The 19,965-nt window shown below is 40.6% G+C and overlaps 1 protein-coding gene across 10 annotated transcripts in view; it reads right to left on the bottom strand.

The window, feature by feature from the left end:
* The window catches only part of NTNG1 (netrin G1), a 150,268-nt gene that overhangs the window by 73,656 nt on the left and 56,647 nt on the right, over positions 1-19,965 (bottom strand). For all 10 annotated transcript variants that reach the window (XM_031505521.3, XM_085585950.1, XM_031505520.3 and 7 more), the window contains exon 3: positions 10,957-11,597. In XM_031505521.3, coding sequence (XP_031361381.1) covers positions 10,957-11,597 — 641 coding nt within the window. The remainder of the gene's footprint in view (positions 1-10,956; positions 11,598-19,965) is intronic.

Genomic DNA, 19,965 nt, shown 5'->3' with positions numbered 1-19,965 from the left:
TCAAAAGCCCTGGTATAATAAAACACAGTTAAAATTTCCAAAATTGCCAATTTTTTTCCAGGAGTAAGCATACCACTGTTACATAATTTAATTTTAAATGCCAAATGTCTCTAAAAATCTGTGAGTGATGCTATTTGGATGAAGCCTTTAGAGCATATGTATCTCTTCTCCACAACTCACAAGCAGGCTGAATGTCAGCCACACACTTGTGCATTTGTTAGTCAAACCATGGCTAAGACTGTACAGGGAGGAAACCAGGGAACATTAAAAGTATATCCTTTGGAATCAAAGCACATAGCCCTTTGTCATTCCCGTGGTATCGCTGTCTCGCATCTCTCCTATTTAAAGCATCTATATTTTATGAAGTACTAATAGACAAACAAACAAAACAACATACAGACCACAAAGTCAGCATTAGTCTCCAAAAGCAGTTATTGGAAAGATGAGGTATTTCAGGATCTGCTCTCTCAATACAGTGATTCAGTATCTTTAAAACCCTAAAGTTCCAATATTTATTTTAAGGCATCAAGTCTAAAGCATGAGATATTTGTACATGGCAGAATGGAGGCTGTTGCTGTAATCCACCTGGAAGGATTCCTGTTGGAAAGAATCACCACACTGAGGGTTACTCCTGCAGTGTCTAACTGACCTACCTGATGAGAAGGTACAATGATGCAAACTGCTTTGGGTGTGTAAGGGTTCTACACTGTTGAAACTTTCTTTCAAGACATGTACACTAGAGGGGAAATGAAATATTATTTTTCATTTTAATTTTAGTTTCATCCAATTCTTTCTCCACTCCCCCCTTCACCACTCAGGAATAAAACAAATGGAAAAGGAGGATGAAGCCCTTTATTCATCCCTGCTCCAACCCACCCTCTCATATAGCTTCTGGATTAGGTTAAACATTTTCAGTAGCAAAATATTAGCAGTTAATGACACTCAGATTATTTGATCTTTAGCTCATTACTAACTGTAACCCACCATTCTCAAGCCACAGCTTCCCAACTTTTAATTCTTCTCCTGTGTTGCAGAGGGGAAGGAGCTGCCCTTGCTGGCAGACTGCAATTCCTAGGGGACACAAGTGATTAAAAATGTAACTGGCTCCTTGCTGTTTTGCTGTCCTACTGGAAGAATTATTTCAGGGGCATTCAAAGGAAGGAAGGCATGGTTCCATAAACACAGGATCCTTAATGAAGCCTGTTAAATGATAAGCAATTTTCTGCAATGACGAAGTAGAATAGCTTGACTTTTTTACTGCAAATGGAGGCGTTCCTCCTGAAGGTTTCCATTCCTTCTTTAAGCCACTTGGGCAGCGACTGCCCATGCGCTACAACTGAAGGAGTGATGATCACATCACGGAAAAGAGAACCAAGACAGTGAGGAATGAACAGCTGGAGCTGTGCAAGGTGTGGGATGAGGGAAGGAGGATTTCCCGAAGTGGGTCACTGACAAAACAGATGCCTTGTCATACTGCAGCTCTGTCCCCTGGCACAATTGCCATTGCTGGTCGCTGTTCCTGCTGGCTCCACTCCCTCAAGGGAGCAGCAGGTTGTGGGACCTACTGTGCTCTAACTGCAGGCCAGAAATTGGTAATTTTTCACGTCAATTCATAGTTATGCTTACATGGCAAAATCAACAGCTCTAGCTCTATCTAAGGGAAGAAACAGCCCACAGTTCAATAAATATGAGAAAAATCTAAGGCCAAAGAAAAAGATCAGCTACTGAGGGAATGAATTTCATCTTTCCTCTCCTGCACAAAAGGCTGCCAGAGTTTCCTGGACTCCAGAGTATGTTCATGTTCTTGGAATGGCTTTTCTGAACAGGCCTAAACTAAAGCGCTATAGAACCATTACCAAATCAATGAAGTTAAATTACTATGGTTATGACAATTTCAGTAAACACCATCCCAACATCTAAAGATCCTTAATGCACAAGACAGTTGAAGAGAAAAATAAGTAAAATCTGTTTTACCACCTATAAAAGTCACAAACAATAAACAGTCCTGCAACCATTCTTTATCTGGTAACTTGCATTAAAATATATATAAAGTATTCTGGGAACTGAAGCAATGCTTCACTTCAATAAAACGAATGCAATTAAAGAGAAAGAATCCCGTTTTTTCTCTGCTTGCAATTTCAAATGAGAGCTTCCTAAAACTTGTGACCATTGCTGGAATCCAATTCAGGACCTCAGCTTATCAAATTCCCTGCTCTGGCACCATGCCTTTGAGGTATTATGAAGCGCTGCTCGTCACAACATCCCTGTCTAGAAATGCTCCCAATAACTTTAAAGTGCAGGCACCCCATTTTGAAACAGGCAAGTGTTCACTGTGAATCAAAATGGAATAACCAAACATGTGCGGCCTTCAGCTGGTGCTTCTTTTCTTGCAAGGTAACAAAGCAAAACGTGCTAGCACAAAAAGTCTCCTTGTAACATTTTAAACTTGGAAAGCTTTGCAGGACGGCACACCTACACAATGCCACAGCTTTTTGAGACCCGGTAGACCACACATCTTATTCTGTAATTCATTCTGGGACTGGGAAACTGCCAGGCTAATGAGCTCTCCTGCAGCCTCTTCCCCTGCAGGTGCTTCCCTGGAAGCACAATCTTAAATCTTAATCACACGGCCATGCCAGACGTAACCTCCTGAACAAACACCAGTCCTCGCTCCCAATGTGGTCTGAGCAAGCCATGGCAGCACTAGCATCTGACTTTGATGAAATCACAAACTTCTTTTCCATTCAGATAGTGGAAGCCAAATTAATTCCTCAGCTTGTTCAATGCTGAGAGCCACATCTTGGGAATTCAATAGAGGAACATATTAATCTCTCTGATAGGTGATAGTGCAATATATTACTGATGGGGGAGCCAGCATGTCAGTGCTGTGATAGTGACCCTGACCAGCAGATGACTGAATGGGTAAGGAGTGAAGGAGCTGCTCTGGCTTGAAGGCACAGCCTCAACTTTGGCAGGCAGTCCTTCACTCTTGCCCCACTGCTAATTTTCCAACGCATTACTTTGTGGCTTGGGTATCCAGGAAACCTCATTCCGAAGGTATGTGAAAACCCCTGATAATACATGTCTGTGGCAAAATAATTGATCCCTCTTTGCAGTGGTGATCTTTAATGCTCCTAGGGTTATTAGAGGCAGGCACCCTTTGATGGTCTCCAGTGTAATACGTTACCAGACAGCAATGTGCCACCTATCTATCACTTACAAAATAATGTCATCCCTGAAAAAGGGCCTGGCAGTTGGGATTAGGGGAGGAAGGGGGTTTAATTATATTTGTGGATGACAAGATGTCCTGAGAAAAGTGTGCAGATTATTTATTGGCTGTTCAGAAGCACTCGGCACAATATAAGGAAAACATCAGGCTCTCCAATACGATGGTTCACATTGCTGTTACAGACTCTAGCCTTGAAATCAAGTTCAAGCTGAAGAACAAAATTACCTCTTACAATATGTGGTTTACTTCAGAAAATGAAAAGGGTAAGAGACGTATTAGCAATGTTGGCATTAGTGGAGGCAGCTGTTTTTAGATATTTGGTATTTCAGGGATGTGAGTTTAGCATCATTACTAGAAGTACAGCTTACTATATTCCTCTGCTAACTTTCCAACAGTGAGCAGATGGTTACCCTATTACCAACCATTTGCATTTAACATATTGTAATGATTTATATACCACATGTCACCGAGCAAAGTAAAAACAGTCAACGGTAACTAATTAGTTGAGTGTAAAGATGCATATCTCAATGTATATATCCTTATTGTAATAAAATTTAATCTTCTTGGTTGTTATTAGGTTTAATGTGTGGTGTAACAGAAATACTGGTGGCAGTTAAACGTGAACCATCATGTCACTTTACCATTGAGACAGTATTGGTATCATTAATATTTCTACCAGCACTCCCTTACATGCCTATTTTGTGAATGATGGTGCACAGAGGGTAGATTATAACAATCCATTGTTCTTTTCTACCAATATTTCTTAAGTGTATTTCAAAGTACTTCATAAATCCTAATGTATCAGATACTTGCTCATATTACAGGACAACATACATCTGGAGAGAGTGGAAGTGGGAATGTTGCCTGGCAGAGAACAAGTATGCTCAGAGCTACCATAAAGACAGAAATGGATTTAAGAGAGAAAGTGAAAAGGTCTTCAAGGGAGTTTGAAAGGAATAAGCAGACAACTATTGACATTTACACTAACATCAAAGTCAGAAGAGAGACTAAAGGGTTCAGAGGAAGAACATAACCTTAGGAACCTGCCCTGCACAACTAGCATATGGGCAGGTGTATGTGCCTTGTATCACACTATCCGTGGTAAGTCCCAAGGACTGATCAGATGCAACCTACAGTATGAAGCTATGGATTATCTGCCTTATCCTGAAATGGTTTTCATTCACTTTTTGGCTTATTTCAAAATGGTGGCCATCACCCCAGACATGTCAAAATAATCGACAGTGAAGTACAGCTGGGTTACTCCGGAGTTTAACAGCATTTCCAGCATAAAAGTCTGGATGAACTGTTGTGTGAGCAAGCAGGTACTGTTGACAGACTGACTCTAAGGCTCCAAGGACTCAGTATGTTGCAAAAATTACAGGTGGTCTCATTCGGGAGTGGCAGTATTTCAAGAAGTTCAGCTGTTCCTGCTCCCTTCTAATGTCATTAGGCCACCTTGCTACTCAGCTTCCTTTCATTTCTACAATATCCCACAAATCTCCTGGGACACAGCCTGTTCTCCTGCAAAGGGCTGCAGCCAGCATTCTGCTTTCCTGAATGTGTCAGCAGCCAGACTTTCTCTTGGGAATATGACCTGCAGTGTAACTCCTTGCCTCCTTTTCCCTGACCGTACTGCTGCCTGCTGAAAGTGCAGCATTGCCATTTGTTTCTGTAGCTCTTTCATTACTTTTCCATGAACAAGATGATAATCTATGGGAACAGAATTACAGCAGTGTTGAAAACTTACCCTGTAGCTCAGCCCAGTTAACAATATGCTTCACCTGTGTTTTACTCAGGATTTTTCACTACAGCCTGCTGTGATCAAATAGGGACTGTGACAATTCCCTTTGAGCATGGGTCACTAGTACTGCTGAGGCACAAAAATCATAGAGGTGGAGTCCAGAAGGAATGGTGGGAAGGGTCTTGCAGACCCCATATAATGATACTATTAGACCTTGACCTTGACTAATTCACTTGTAGTTTCTGAATAGGTGTGACTGTACCACTGGAATAACAGAACTGGCTGCTTTATACCAGCTCTATCATACAGACATGAGACAGGATGAACAAACTGAGAGGTATGGGGTTTTCCTCATTTTTTTTTAAACAGAAGCTGGGATATCTGCCTGACTTCTGTTGTCCCTCCCTCCTTTCCCCCCCCCCCCCTTCTGTCCTTCCTTCCTTTTCATCCCTTGTTTTCCCTCATTCCTCTTACATGCATTTGAAACTCAATGGGTTAATAAGGGTAACTTCACTCAAATTCCTCCTGATTTATAGGATGGCATCTGAAACTAGTATCAGGACTGGTCGCATTTCAAAAAAATGGTAGTTCCTATAACTTGTGAACTAGTTGGAAAATTTTAAACTTTTAATGTGATAATATGTTGTACCACTCCAGCTTTAACCTCAACCAGAAGGACATCCCTGTGCCAGGAATTATTTGTATATGTGATACAGGAGATCCTTAAGCTTATTTCAGTGTTTGCATTAAATTGCACTCTTTTCAAATGAAAAGCTTAAAGGAAGGAAAGTTTCTGCAAGCTACTGGAGTCACTGAATTTATTCAGAAAGGCTCTTTGGGTTGCTTCTCAGCATACAAAGCAATACAGAAAGAAAAATCCTCATTTCTTTCATCAGGATTTTTATCTCTACTCCTTTAATATTCAATGGCAAAATGAATTATACTACAAAAAGTCTTGGTGCCTCTCCTCAGTAAGCTTGATCCTGCATGATACTGAGCTTCCTTGAAAGACAGCTGGGGGAGATCAGTAGGGAAATGCTTGATGTCTTGCAAAAAAGAAAAGATGACCAGATGCTAATGAGCAAAGGTGGTGAGTGAAACCCGGTGATTTAAACCCACTGATTGATTTCAAAAGCGCGTAGCAGGATGAGGGTCCTAGACAGCATTCAGACTCCACTGCTCTGCTCCCCTCCCAGCCACTGTGACTGAGGCCACACTGAGCTGATGGACAGGACTTGTGTCATCAGGATGGAGCGTAGAAATCACTCTTGTCTGAACACAGGCAGGAGTAAAACCCACCCAGGACACCTGTACTGAGTAAACCCCTGCTCATGTGTGAATAAACACCATGACCATTTAATTATTTCAGTTTCTGATGATCCTAGATTTGCTTACAGAAAATGAAGGACCATTTTCCTTAGTGACATATTACAGTAGATATATTAAAAAAGCAAAAATTGCACTTGGGACTTACAGATCAGTTGACATGCTCTTAAATACATGTTTCATTTTTTTTCCTGTTCTCTAATGAGTTTATAATTTAATCAGAGAAATTGCTAGATTCCCTTCAAATACTAGTGAAAATCTCAAAGGAGAAAAGCTGCTTATGCAAGTGTTCCTGTAAAACAAAGAGTATTCAAGTTTGGTAAATAAATACTAGAGTCAAGAATGTTATTCAGTTGTCTGCTTAAAAGCTTGAAGCCTACATATCTTAATATTGATGGTCTGGTTCTAAGCTGAACATCAATTAAAACATTTTTTATTATAAATGAAACTACAGCATTTCTATATATTATAATTCCCTAGGGCAAAGTTCTGCTTTGGATAAATTACAGAAGGACAATATCATATAGTGTTGACAAGTGGTATGACAGAGTAACATAGAGATTTACTCCAATTAATCCACCCACAGACTGCACCTGCAGAATAAGCCAGAGGATGGGACCCAGTACAGCCCAGCCTGCCTGCTGGAACCTCCTGCCTGAAGCTGCAGGGTGAGCTCCCACTCAGGGCAGGGGCCCTCACCAACCCCAAATCCAGCACAGCCTCAGGAGCAGTTCAGCCTCACAGATGACGGGAGTGGCAGGCTGACCAAGGAGGCAAAAAAGCCCTAACCCCTTAAGTAGCAAATATATTTTCCTTCAGATTAATTTATTCAGATGCTGAGATGGATTTGAATTCTGAATAGATAATGTAAAAGCAAGGAACTGTTAAAACTAAGGTTACTTTTCATTTGTGTATTGCAAGTTAGAGGTTTCTACTGCAGCTGGGACTGCAACCACAGCTGAGATGCAGTCAGAAAACCCTGGGGCTTAAATACAGAAGCTTCAAGGCGAGAGGAGTATAAAAATAAATTCCAGAGGGTTTAATAACATTGTGCAGAGACTGGATATTCTGGTGTCAGAAAGAAACTGGTGCCTCTTAGATCAAAACCTAATCATTCAAAAGCAATAAGAGCCTTTGTTTTACCCAGCCAGTCATTCTGTTACCCACTGGGACCACGGTTTTTACAAGCATCCCGAATTACAGTTAATTTACAGTGTATAAATGTATGTGTCACTGACAATATAACAGAGCAAAAATACTTTAAAATTAACATGGTTAAACCTTCAGCAGTCTGATCCAAAATCTGCTAGGAACCTTGAGCTTGACTTCAAAGGAATTATTATCAGCATTTTAGTGAACTCCTACAGAAATAGGTTTAAAACTGGGAGCTGTACCTCACTGCTTACTGCCAGGACTGTCCTTCATGTGGAATTGAAGACAGGTAGAGCCTGCAGACAGGTCAGGCCACCTCTGCAGGCAGCACAGTGAAAGAAACCTTCCTGAGGGTGCAGCACAGGACACCCTCTGATCCTCTGCAGCAAGGCCAGATGAGGGGAAAATGTCTGCTCTTTCTTAGCTTCCCATCCCAGAAGACTTTATTTATGCATTAGTTGACCTTTCTAGCTGTTAGGACCATCTTGCTTCAGCAGTTAATTAACACAAGTGCCATAATTTAATACAGTTAATGCTACTTTATGCCCTTTAATGTACCTTCCATTAGTGATATTATTGTAGTATTACCCTGTAAATTAAAATAAGATCAAGAATAAGAGAGGCTCTCTTTAATTAAGGTACTGGCATACTGCATCGTCCATTATTCAGGAGAAAAAATCACCCTGATTTAGTGAAGCGGACCATCAGTAAGTCAGAATTAGTTCTTGTGGATTATTAGGTTTCTTGAATAACGGGAGCACAATGGGGTTGCTGAAATTGCTAACAGCCACGTTTCCTTTTTTCATCACCTTAATAAATACACAATGGAAGTGGTAAATTGAAAAAGAATAAACAGGTGGTAATAGAGGAGGAAAGGCATTCATTGAGACTACACAGGTTTTCATCTCTAATGCAACATACATCAGACTTATTTCACACTAAAATGCAAAGCAATGACAAAACAAACCTATATTAAGTGGGCAAATCTCCTGCCTATAATTCATTGTGAACTATTAACTACCACACAGTCCTGTATATTTAGCATAGTGGCTTTAAGATAGATGCTTTTCACTGTCATTGATGCTTAAAACACAGTGTGAAACAAATTACATTTTATGCTGCCGTTAGAAATATGCTATTATGAGCTTTGGTGATTTTAACTATCTTAACCTACAGGTTATGTTTTTTAGAAAAAGGATTAGCTTTAAAGTGGCTGCCAGCATCCCTCGTCCACTACACGACAAGCTCCTTGGTAACTTCCCTTTGTATCCTGTCTTCATGGAATAATCTAGTATAGTCTTACCAATTTATATAAATAGCTTGGTCTCAAAGCCCAGAATATGAATCTTGGTAGCAAAACAAAATAATTTTGTAACAATTTCCAGTTAACATTATAAATTAAGGAGCAAGAGCTGGAAAGCTCAGCTGAACTGGAAACAATGGCACAACTACCCTGTAACCATTGCTTCCCTCCACTGGTTCCCATGCTTGGGGCATGCCAGGGCAGATGCTGGGAATGTTGACTGGGAGACTCTAATGGGGAGAGGCCATAAAGTTTCTGGAAGAGACAAAAAATACCTAAAACTAGGCAACAGTGGGCTCATTGCAAGTTACAACTGGTGAAACTAAACAACCAGGGGCTGTGTATTGCAGCCCCACAGCTGCTCAGCAGCAAGCAAGCCCTAAAGACTTTAACAAGGAAGGCTCACTAGATATTGAAGGAAATGGCACCAAATCCCAAAAGAGCTGTTCTTCTCATTAGCAGAAAAGTGATAAGAATTCACATGAATCTAATCTAGTGAGGAACATTACACATCAGATACTTCCTTTAAAGCACGTGTCCAATTATGCAGCATTTAGACAACAAGCATCAGCATCAGATAAATTCTCTGTACGGTCACGCTTCATTTCTACAGATAATTTTTCACAAGATTGGTGAGCCCCAGATGTGCTCAGAAGGTTTCTGTTTCTAATTTGCATGCAATGCACTCTTTTTTAATCCTTCAGATGCTTTCTTTGATAAAGTAATGATAATCTAACTGAAGTCAGACTAAGCTCCAAATGGGTTTTCAGATGGGGAACAGGCTTTCCTTAAAGCCTAAGGACCTACAAATCCTGAGCTTTGATATGATGCCTCAGTAGAGCTAACCTATGTGGAGGGAGCCCAGTGGAGAAAATATACACATTAAATAGGTGTTACATTTTATATTGGGGCTAATTTTACCAAACTATTTCAAACAGTATCTTAATCTGTTCATGATCCACTTAGCCCTCCCAAGAGACTTCTGAAAAATAATTTACAATGTAACTAACAAGAATTGCAAGTAGAATTCTTGAATTCATTAATTTATTTTAGATTTTCAAATGTGGACTAGTAATTCTGTATGTATGGATATATACTTGGTGTGGACACAGAAGACTGCATGTTAACTGCATGTTAAATCTGCAGTCCTAAGAAATGTATTTTGATGATTTTGATCATCACCATAGGAATAATAAAAAATATAGTCAGCACTGTTTTATATAATCACTATTTCTATTTTTTTCACTCAGTTCTGAGTGTGCATAGAAAGTCCCTGGCCTTCCAAGATAGATTAGCTTTTCTGTCTGTTTTGTTACTTAGATTCTCTTAGAGAAAAAAAAAAAGTTTATTTTAAAAAGGAAGTCTTAAGCCCTGTACAGGAGAAACAGAGAAGGAACAAAAGGTATATTGGACTAGTAAGTGAATTGCTAATAGAGGAGATCCCATTTATTTCTTCTGAACAACTTGGAATCCAAGACCCATACAAAGGGATCATCCTCCTGCTTGAGGGCATCAGTCAATTGCTAGTTTGAGTTGGGAACAAAATTTCCTGATAGGAATGTCACTACAGTTATTATTTTTGGGACTACAGCACTTGATACCAGCCACCACTTGCCCTAAAGTGAACCATTTCTCTTGAACCCAGCTGAATAATCATCTTTGTTATACTCAAATCAGTCTATCTAAAAGACTGTTAGGTTTTTTCCATTTTTATTCAGCTTCTCTGCATTTCAGAGCTAATTAAAGTAGAAGGAATGGGCTCTAATCTGCACTCCTTTCCTTGTTCATAGCCAGACCTAGTGGGAGGGGTTTGTGCAAGGGCTGCTGTATCAATCACAGCTCACATGAGAGGCCTGGAAAGGTCAAATGATAAAACAGAATCTCTGTTTTTAGTTAACTGCCACTGGATCAGACTCCAGCTACCTAAGAGAAGAAACTGACCCACTGCAAGGGTGAATTCCTGAGCCCACACATGAACCATCCTACCTGTGAAACCCAGGGCTCAAGATCCAAGGTGCCAGCAAACGCCCAGACCTTGTGCCACTGAGTCAGAAACTTCTGGTATGACAGCAATGGCTTTCAGCTGAGACAGATTTCCAATGACTATTGGCAGAAAATATCATCTTCTTTGGGGAAATGATCAGTTGTGAATACTTTCTCAAATCAATCACGGACACCTGTTTTTAAAGATATATATTTTCTTACCTTCCGTATACCCTTATGTCTGAAATTGCATAAAAGTAGCGTGCCAGGTGTTGCTCATCTACATATATTTCACCAGTTGCTGGCCTAAGCAGTCTTATCCTCAGATCTGTGATGGTAAAGAAATCTCTTAACTTCTTGGTGGTGTCAAGCTGGCCATAAAGAGAAGCCATGTTATGAAGCCGAGGTCCAGCAAAAAAAGCAAATCTATCTTTAATTTCGAAGTGGATTATTTTACTATTTGTCATGTACCCGGTAGAATATTCCTCTGTGCAAATGATTTCCAGGACTGTGTGCTGTGATAAATCCCTCACTGATTTTGGATCCATGTGAAAAGCATCTAAGCAGTCAGTGGCATAGTATTGGTAGGGCTGCCACGTTCGTCCATAGTCGAGTGATTTCTCCAGAATCATTTGGTCTGGACGGCCAGATTCAAAGGTGATAACTATGTTATCTGTAAGCTCAATGGTTTTGTTCCAGGAGAGTGTAATATTAACATGAAGAGGCTTCGGATAGTCCTTCCAAGTTGTGGACTGCCAAAATGTGGAGGGATGTCTTCCTTCCAGATCGAACATCAGTTCTGGAGGATGAGCCAGTTCTTGGGTACTTGCATCACATTCATTATTGCACATGTAGGGATTCCCCTGGAAAAGAGCAAAGCAGTGTTACAAGGGGCACCACAGAGGTGAGTGTGATACACAAGATGTTTCTTGACTGAGGACTGCTTTTCTCCAGGAGGGAAGCCAAGAAAGAAAAAAACAAATGCTTGCAAGTAAAACTTTATCTTAATGAGATTCATCCTGGCTGTTTTACCAGTTGAACTACAAACACAACATAGAGGGCATCCTTGTGTCTACACCATAGACATTTTTCTTAGTATATGTTGAAGAAAGAAACAAGCTAATTTAACATGAACAACTTGGACCAGGGATTGAGTCACAGAAGATTAGGAACAGTATGCAAGTCTTTAATAGCTCAATAACTCCAACTCTTCTTAGAAAGATGCAGAAGCCAAAGAGAATATATTTTTGAAACAAGCATGTTCCTCAGAGCTCTGTCCAAAAAAGCACTAATTCTTAGGGCAAGTGCATTTTGTTAGCAGTGCAACCTGTGTGTACTCAGTATGAGCCAGTATTCAGTACAATTTCAAGTTTCCTTTCACCCAGGTGAGAAATGTATCATGCTTAACTTGTGCTCCCAGCTCAACACTGCCTTGCCTTCAAACATTTACACTTGCAACCAAAAGCCATTAGAAAAACAGTGCTCTGTCAGCTCTGGGACTTGATTCAGGTATCTGCCATCTTATTACGGGGTACCAAAGTACTTCAGAAAAGACTTTTTATGAGGCACCAGGTTCAATTTATCAGGACAAGATAATCCAGCACTTGATTAGGTGGGAGATGTCAGTGGCTCCAGCTGGAGCAGTGCCGAGGTGGCTGGAGCTCTGAACTGAGGGTTGAGTTAAAAACAGCAACAAAGAAAGCTTGCCAATAGTGCACAGCTTTTACTGCTGCTTGTCCTCTGAAGCAAGGTGAAAGTGAATTAGTCTCTTTCTGGCCTTTTGATGCATTAACTTTCACACTACAATCTTCTGTTTCTTCACAAAGGCTATATTGTCTGCAGATTGGGGATATCTTGCAGCAGTTGCCAAGATATCAGACCCTGTAGGCTGCACTGAATCACGTATATCTAATTTCAGCTTTCAACAGTACGTTAGTATTTTGCTACTTTTTCATTCTGTGTTTGTTCCAGAAAGCAACTGCTGCTCTGTATCCTTCCCTCCCCCTGACACTCAGATTGTGGAAGTCTCTATTCACTGATAGTCAGCACTGCTGGGGAAAAATATGCACATACATATACCTAGCAGAGCTCGATGAGGTCATTAATATAGCTGTTATTGTCATTATTCAGAGTTCCCTGCACCTGCCCTGAAAAGAGAACAAGCCCTGGCACGATGATCAACCTTTTCTTTTCTTATAATTGCAGTTATACTTCTCTCCATCTCAAAGCCTGAGGGCAATAAAGTGACTCAGTGCTATCCAGTGTGGAAAACAGGTTTCAAACATGAGTTTCCACCTTGGCCACTGCTCTGCTCCTTGATATACTCCCATGAAACACAAGCAAAAGAACTTCTGCACTCACTTTGACCTCCCCACTGGCAACTTCCTCTTACCTGGGTTGGAAAATGCTATTTTCTTTCTCTGTTTTTCTTGTTAATACAGCTGAGTGCTAAAACAGACAATGATTCACTGGGACTGGAAGTTAGGAAAAAAACTGCACAACAGAAAGAGTTATTTGAAAACCAGCTGTAACAGGAAATACTCTGAAAAATTTTGTCTGTAATCTGTTACAGCTCTGATTTCAAGCTCATGGTTGCTATTTCTATGCCTTCCTTTTGAATAAAACAGTGAAAATTAAGTTTCAAGCAGAAGAGAGAAAACAGAATTTTAAAATATTTAAGCTCCATTTAATATATCAGATACAAATGCTGGAATGTGCTAACTTACACAAGCCTATTTCCCTCAAGGAAAATATACATATTGTGAAATCTGTAAGGTTCCGAATCCTTTGGCTATATGTAAATATCAGTTTATCAGAAGATTCTCAGATTGCATAACTCACACCTGTCTGAGGTTGCCTAGAAAAATCTGGTCACTTAGATCTGTGTACCTCTAATCTATATGCTTTATGCTTCAGCATTTGTTTTGGCAAAAGCAACTACACTGGGCAGTCACAGGTATCAAAACCCAACAAATAAATGCTCCTGTGCAGCCAGACAGGTGCATTAAGCACTACTGAGGGATGGCTTTATTTTCCTGCTCCAGAAGCAACCGCTGAGTCTGTTGTGACTCTTTGTGCTAAAAACTAAAGCCACTCTGATCCCTTAGTCCCTGGATGCTGGAGGAACCATGTTTTATGACTTCCAGCAGCTAACCCAGGCTGTATGGGATGTAGTGTTTCTTTCCCTATATTTGTTGATTTATTTTACTCCCTTTGCCTTTTATCTTTTACATTATAGGAAAAGCTGAAGTGCTAACACAATCAGAGAGGGAGAGAGGCTCTAAAACACCCCACAAGCTAATGTGAATACAGTATGACATTGAGAGCTGGTAGCCCTAGCTTGCAACTGAAATGCAGTCTACAACTCTGTGCACAGAGCTTTTTAGGGAAAGATGAGACTATTCCAATTAATGGCAGAGCATTGTGAGAAATTGGTCAGAATCACAGTGCTATCCTGTCCTGCACCTGAAACTCTTACCAGTGGTAACAGCGGTGCCACAACCTGCCATTGAAACACTGAGTCCTGCAAATGAGAATCCTAATAAAAGCTTCAGGTATCTCCTCACCAATAAACTTAATTATTATTTTAATTTTATGACACAGAATTCTCTTTTAAGAGGTGAATGATTTGATGACACCAAAATAACCTGTGGGGAGTTCAAGTGCTTGAAAAAGAAAATTAGGGAAAAAAAATTGAAGATGATTATAAGCCAATAAAATAAGTGTCCTGAATTCTAACAGGAGGATAGAAATTATGAGTTTATGTAAATTCCCCTCTGTCTACTCACATAGCAATTGCTGATGTAATTTTGAAATATTTAATATAATTATTGCTTCAGAGGCTTGGAATCAGGTTCCCATTTTCTCTGCTAGCAACTTGGCTTTCAACTGCTTCTAATTAATCTTAAATGTAATTTGCATGGTAAGTCATACTTACATTACCAAAACAGTCTAAAAGGGTCTTACTCTACACAAATGTCCCTCAATACATGTTATTATGAAAACAATTAATTTAACTGGGATTAGTTACATATTTTAATGCCTTGATCTCTTGATAATCCTCTTTAAGACTTTTGTCTCAGTAAAATGAATGCAACAAAGACAAACTTTGTTCAGTTTGTGAAAACTAAGCTCAGTCTGTGTTGGGGCCATCTGAAGGACCAGAGCATTAGCATCTCTAAGTAATTTTGTGCCTAGCAGGCAGCCATAAATAGATCTTCATTTAAGCCTTCCAAGAAGCAGCTCTTCAGTAGGACAAGGTGGAAAATATTTATAACTTTTCAAAATTATATTTAAGCCATTAGGAGGGTTCTAAATAATTAAATACTGATAAATACTTCTACACTTTACTGCCAATTAGCATAAAAGGTAGCTGAGTCTTTCCCAACACCACAACCATGACCACCTCAAAGAAACCTGCTATTTTCCTATACAGTAATGGAATATTGATATTAGATAGCTCCTTGCAGGCAGGCAAATTAAGCTGCTATTCATTTTGGTTTTGGCTGGTCATAGAATTGAAAATATTACTGAAACTACTGATATAGTCTAAGTGTTGGCTTCAGGAGGAGGTACCTGATTTGCAGGCACAGTGAGGACATGGGGCATATCACATTACTTGATCACATTCAGCCCTGGCTGGAAAAAGCAAAGTTACCTGAGAAGCTCCTGAGTAGGGCTGACTGGTCCCAGTAGGTTTCCCCTCAACTAGCTGGATTTAGTTTGTTTGAGCACACAGTAATGTCTCTTTGTGCCAGCCACCTCGAACTTTTATAGTGCTGTTGGAGGTGCTCTGCAAGTGTCCCTGGCTGGGGCTGCCAGGGCTGAGAGTCTGTCAGTCCTACTAAAAGTCTCTCCAGGAACAGCACAGTGACCCTAGGGTGAGGATTTAGGCCAAAAACAGATGTCCAGCAGCAGTGTGACCTCTGAATGTAACCAGGGGACCAGCAGCAGTGCTGCAGCTGCTGTTCAGCAGCACTGGTTGAAGTTTGAGTGCTGCTGCTCAGGTGAAGCCTGTGGTGTCTCACCTGTACAGGTCCTCAGTGGCACCCACACAGACTCAGGTTTGAATGAACATGTTGCTTCTTGCAATACTCCCTGTCCCAGTTAAGACCTCGGGAACTTTCTCACTCAGGAACAAATACAGAGGGGCTTAAATCTTCTGTAGCGTGAATACTGGAAGCTGTACCACAGATTACATGCTGTAATGGACACCTGGCTAAATCCCTACAGAGGATTATAACTTGCATTTTCAAACTGGTGAGGTCAAACTGGCCAAAATTATAAGAAGAACCAAAATAAATTTTCAAGAAGTGAGTCATTTCAGCTGATGTTTATACCACTGCCACAAGGTAATTAGAGCAGATGCATGAGAGAAGAAATAAATACAGCCTCACTTACATCTGGAGTGTGGCTGTGTGGTAAATTACCACATTCAGGTCACATTTTTAGAAATAATAGACTACTTCTGTTTTCCTTTTCAAAAGATCATTACAATTAATTCATTTGGTGCATGCTGTATATTGTAGGTGATTAATTAGACAGTAATAGCTAGCAGCAGCAATTGCCCTAATGCTTACATTTTGCATGTGGTTTCTAACCAGGAATTACTTGTTTACCATGACAGATCCAGATTATGAAACCATTAATTGTGAGATACTACTACATCTAATAAGGTGTTGTTCTGCTAAAGGCAAAGAGTCAGTGAGGTGGAGCATTGGCAAGGCCCAGGATCTGGTGCATGATAATTGATGTTATCAAAGACGCTACATCCATTAGCTGGTTTGAGAGCATCTTGGTCAATGTCTGCAGAATTATTGCTGTGATGATGACAGGAATGGCTGTAGACAAGAACATTTTACCATCAACAGCCTTTCATCATTGCAGTGACAGCATTTTAAGTTAAAGTGATTTAAGTTAAGAAAGAAAAAGTGCTAAAATCTGAGTGGAAGATTTGATGCTCTTTCAAGAACTCCCAGGCGAGGGCATCTGGATGCCCAGACTAGCACTTTGAACTCTGAGCTGCAGGCTGAACAATGCACATTCTTCAAAATGAGCAAAAAAGAAAATAAAGGGATGTTTAAATCAATACCTTCTGGGGAGACTTAAAAAGATTAAACCAGGGAGGATGTGACTGGCCAAAAATAGACAATAATGCTTAACAACTTCATGCACTTTTAAGCTTGAGAGTACGTTGTAGATTATGGTCCTGATTCTGAAACAAACTTGGTGTAAGAAGGCCCTTTTAACTCAGATTTTAAAAATATATTTAAGCCCCTAAAAATTTGGCCCTTTGCTGTGTGGCACACAAACCTAGCTAATTATGCTTCATGACAATACCTCCACGAGGTATGGAATCCTACACCAAATTTACATATAGATGCAGAATTAAAAATGCTTTTACATTATGAACTCAGTAATCCCTGATTATATTGTACTGTTGCTTGCAAAGCCTTTTTGTAGATCATGTGAAGGTGTTCCTGGCATACAAAGCAGTTCTCAGATTACTGCCTCTTTTCAATCCTATGGATTGAAAATGCTGCATAGGAAAACATTTAATATTTGCATCACCAAATGCATTGGTGCATTTGCCAAAGGCATTTACTTCCTAGCAGAACATTCTCTATTTTTAGTAACTTTAGTTACTTTTTGAAAATGATTTCCGATTTACTCTGTAAGTCAAATAGAGTTTTGTTTCCTCTGAAATATTTCTACCCTCTTCTGGGGAATGAAAATTCTTTTCCTCTCTGGTAGCTTTCTGCTGCTGAAACTGTCTCTGTCTTGGCAACCTTGCTGATGTAACTTTGGCCACTTGATCCTTCTGGCATAACCTTATGCAGATCTTACTGGCACTGACCCCAGTGTGGTTTTGTTGTTTCAGAAGCTCAATATTGGTGTTTTCCTCTTGCATCAGCAGGTATCTGGCAACATAATCACTTTCCTATTTATAGCTTTTGCAGTGTCATGCCACGCCTGATGCTGGGACCACACCGTGCTGAGCTCTGGCTGAACAATACAGCAAATGTTCCAAGAAAGACTGAGTTTCTTTTATACCAGATGCATACCTGGATTTAAGAAACTGAAATCCCAGGGGGTATAATGTCTCTCAGAACAGTGGCATGTGTTCTGGCTAAAGCAGCCTGTCCATGAGAGCACTCCTTGGACAAGGCAGCAGAAGGTATCCATCTCCAGCATCCTGCTCAGCTCACATCAGTGCATTTTTGTCTGAGCCAGTTTTCCAGCCATCCTGCTGCCCTGCAGGAGCTCTGGCAAGGAAGTCATGCAGGAGATACGGGGGGTGTTCTCAGCTGGGAATAGCTTATACTGCCAGTAACAACAGCTCGGGGGGTCTCTGCCTTAGGTTTTGTGTTCTGATACAGCTCTCATCTTGCTCAATTTCTGATTATTTTGGACTGTCCATGGATTAGAATGGGAGCCATTGAAAAGGTAAAAAGAAGGAGAAGTCTAAAACACTGAAAGGTGCCATTCCTGAGCAAGGAAAAGCCAGCACAGAAGGAAGTTGGTCCATTACCATGAACAGATGCTATCAGTGATCACAGTGATCATGGAGGGAATGTGAGCATCAAAATCTGAGAAATTAAATCATTCTGGTGGGGACAGGAGAAATCAGGGTGCTGGAAAAAATGATTTTGTTGGGGTTTTTTTTGTTCCTTTGTAGTTATAAATGATTGTGTTTAGAGTTTTGGTTCAAAAAAGAAACCTGTGCATACCAAAAAGTCTGAGAAACAGATTTTGATACTATGGGAGACTCCTGCAGGCCTTAATGTCTCCCAGCCTGGGAGCAGGGGTTGATGTCCCTGAGCAGCCCCACCTGGGCCCCAGGCCAGACCCTATTTAAGCCCAGGCTGAACTCACTACCTGCTCCTTTCTTCAGCTTAGGCTTGTGCTGCAGCCCTGGATCCTTCTCTCTTCTGGAGGGAGCTCCCTTGATGACCCTGATTTGCCCACTCATTGTACCTGGGATGCCTGATGGGATGTCAGGGTCCCCCAGCTGTGCTCTGGCTGGGTGGGGTGGTGCTGAGGTGGCTCTCTGGTGGCACATCTTCTGCTGTTCCCTGGCACTTGCTGAGGGATGTGCAGGGAATGAAGGGATGGCCACAGCATGCAAAGTTCATCAGCTTGCCCTAGGGTGGTGTGGAGAGCGGAGTATGAAATCAGATCATGAGATACCAAATCAGGGGAGCATGGGGATTCTGTGCTAGCAAAAATTTCTGGAAGACTCCTGGTGTGGGCTCCTGAGCCTCCCAGGCAAGGCACAGGGGCTGGTGCTCCTCTCAGTGTCTGAGCTCTGCGAGAGGGTCAGTGTACATAGCACAACTATGTAAATGTAACTAGTTCTGTGTTTTTACTACCTACAGGCAAAGTGAAGAAATGTGCCTTGTAGTAATGCTGGAGGCAGGAGGGTTGTAAATGGTTTTTGCTTCTGCAATGTTTGCATTTAGGTTTCAAACTGGTTCCCATCAAGGCTCCATCTTCTGCCCCTATGGCCCCCACTGCTGAGGTAAGTGTTTCCTTGTCCTCCTGGTCAACAGCTCTGGAGTAATGACTGTGGAGGCTTGTGCAAAGTATTGATGCTACAAGTTCTGGCTAGGATGCAAAATTCTACTTGATTTTTGTGTAAATCAAATGAAATGAGTAGAACGGAGTGCTGATGTGGAGTTTAACTAAGGAGCTGCAACAATGTTCAGTGTAATACTATCCTGTGCTAATTTCAGTAAATGCATCTTACTTGGACAGCTCTTTATGTACAGCATTCATCACAGCCCTAAAAAAGTCATGTATGTACAAAATGCCATGTCAGGTTAGAAGTGAGCAGTACAGAAACACAAAAATCCTGAAGTTAATGGAAATGTACAGTGTTGTAATGACTTGAATTAAAACTACATGGCTCAGGATCTCTCCAAGAAACAAAAGAACCATGATTTTTGCACGTATAGTTTAAAAGGAATTACAGTGAAAAGTTTTCATCAAGCTGTTGCTAGTAAGTTATATCTTATTATGGTAAGATGTTGGATGTAACAGGATACATTTATACCTCAGTTTAAAAATCTTCTGTCCATAACCGATCTGGACTAAAACTCTCCATTGTTGAATTGCCACTTAAGTAGCTTAATGATAATGCTGAATGCATTATTTACTTATTGTGCAAGACCTACAAAGCTCCTTATTAATTTTTCTCTTGGCTGTGATATTTTTCAATCCAGAAGCTTT

Source organism: Lonchura striata, chromosome 8, assembly GCF_050655825.1.
Source record: "Lonchura striata isolate lonStrDom1 chromosome 8, ASM5065582v1, whole genome shotgun sequence".
NCBI classification, from domain to species: Eukaryota; Metazoa; Chordata; class Aves; order Passeriformes; family Estrildidae; genus Lonchura; species Lonchura striata.
The sequence above is the reverse complement of the archived record's forward strand: the minus strand, read 5'-3'. Positions and strand labels throughout refer to the sequence as shown.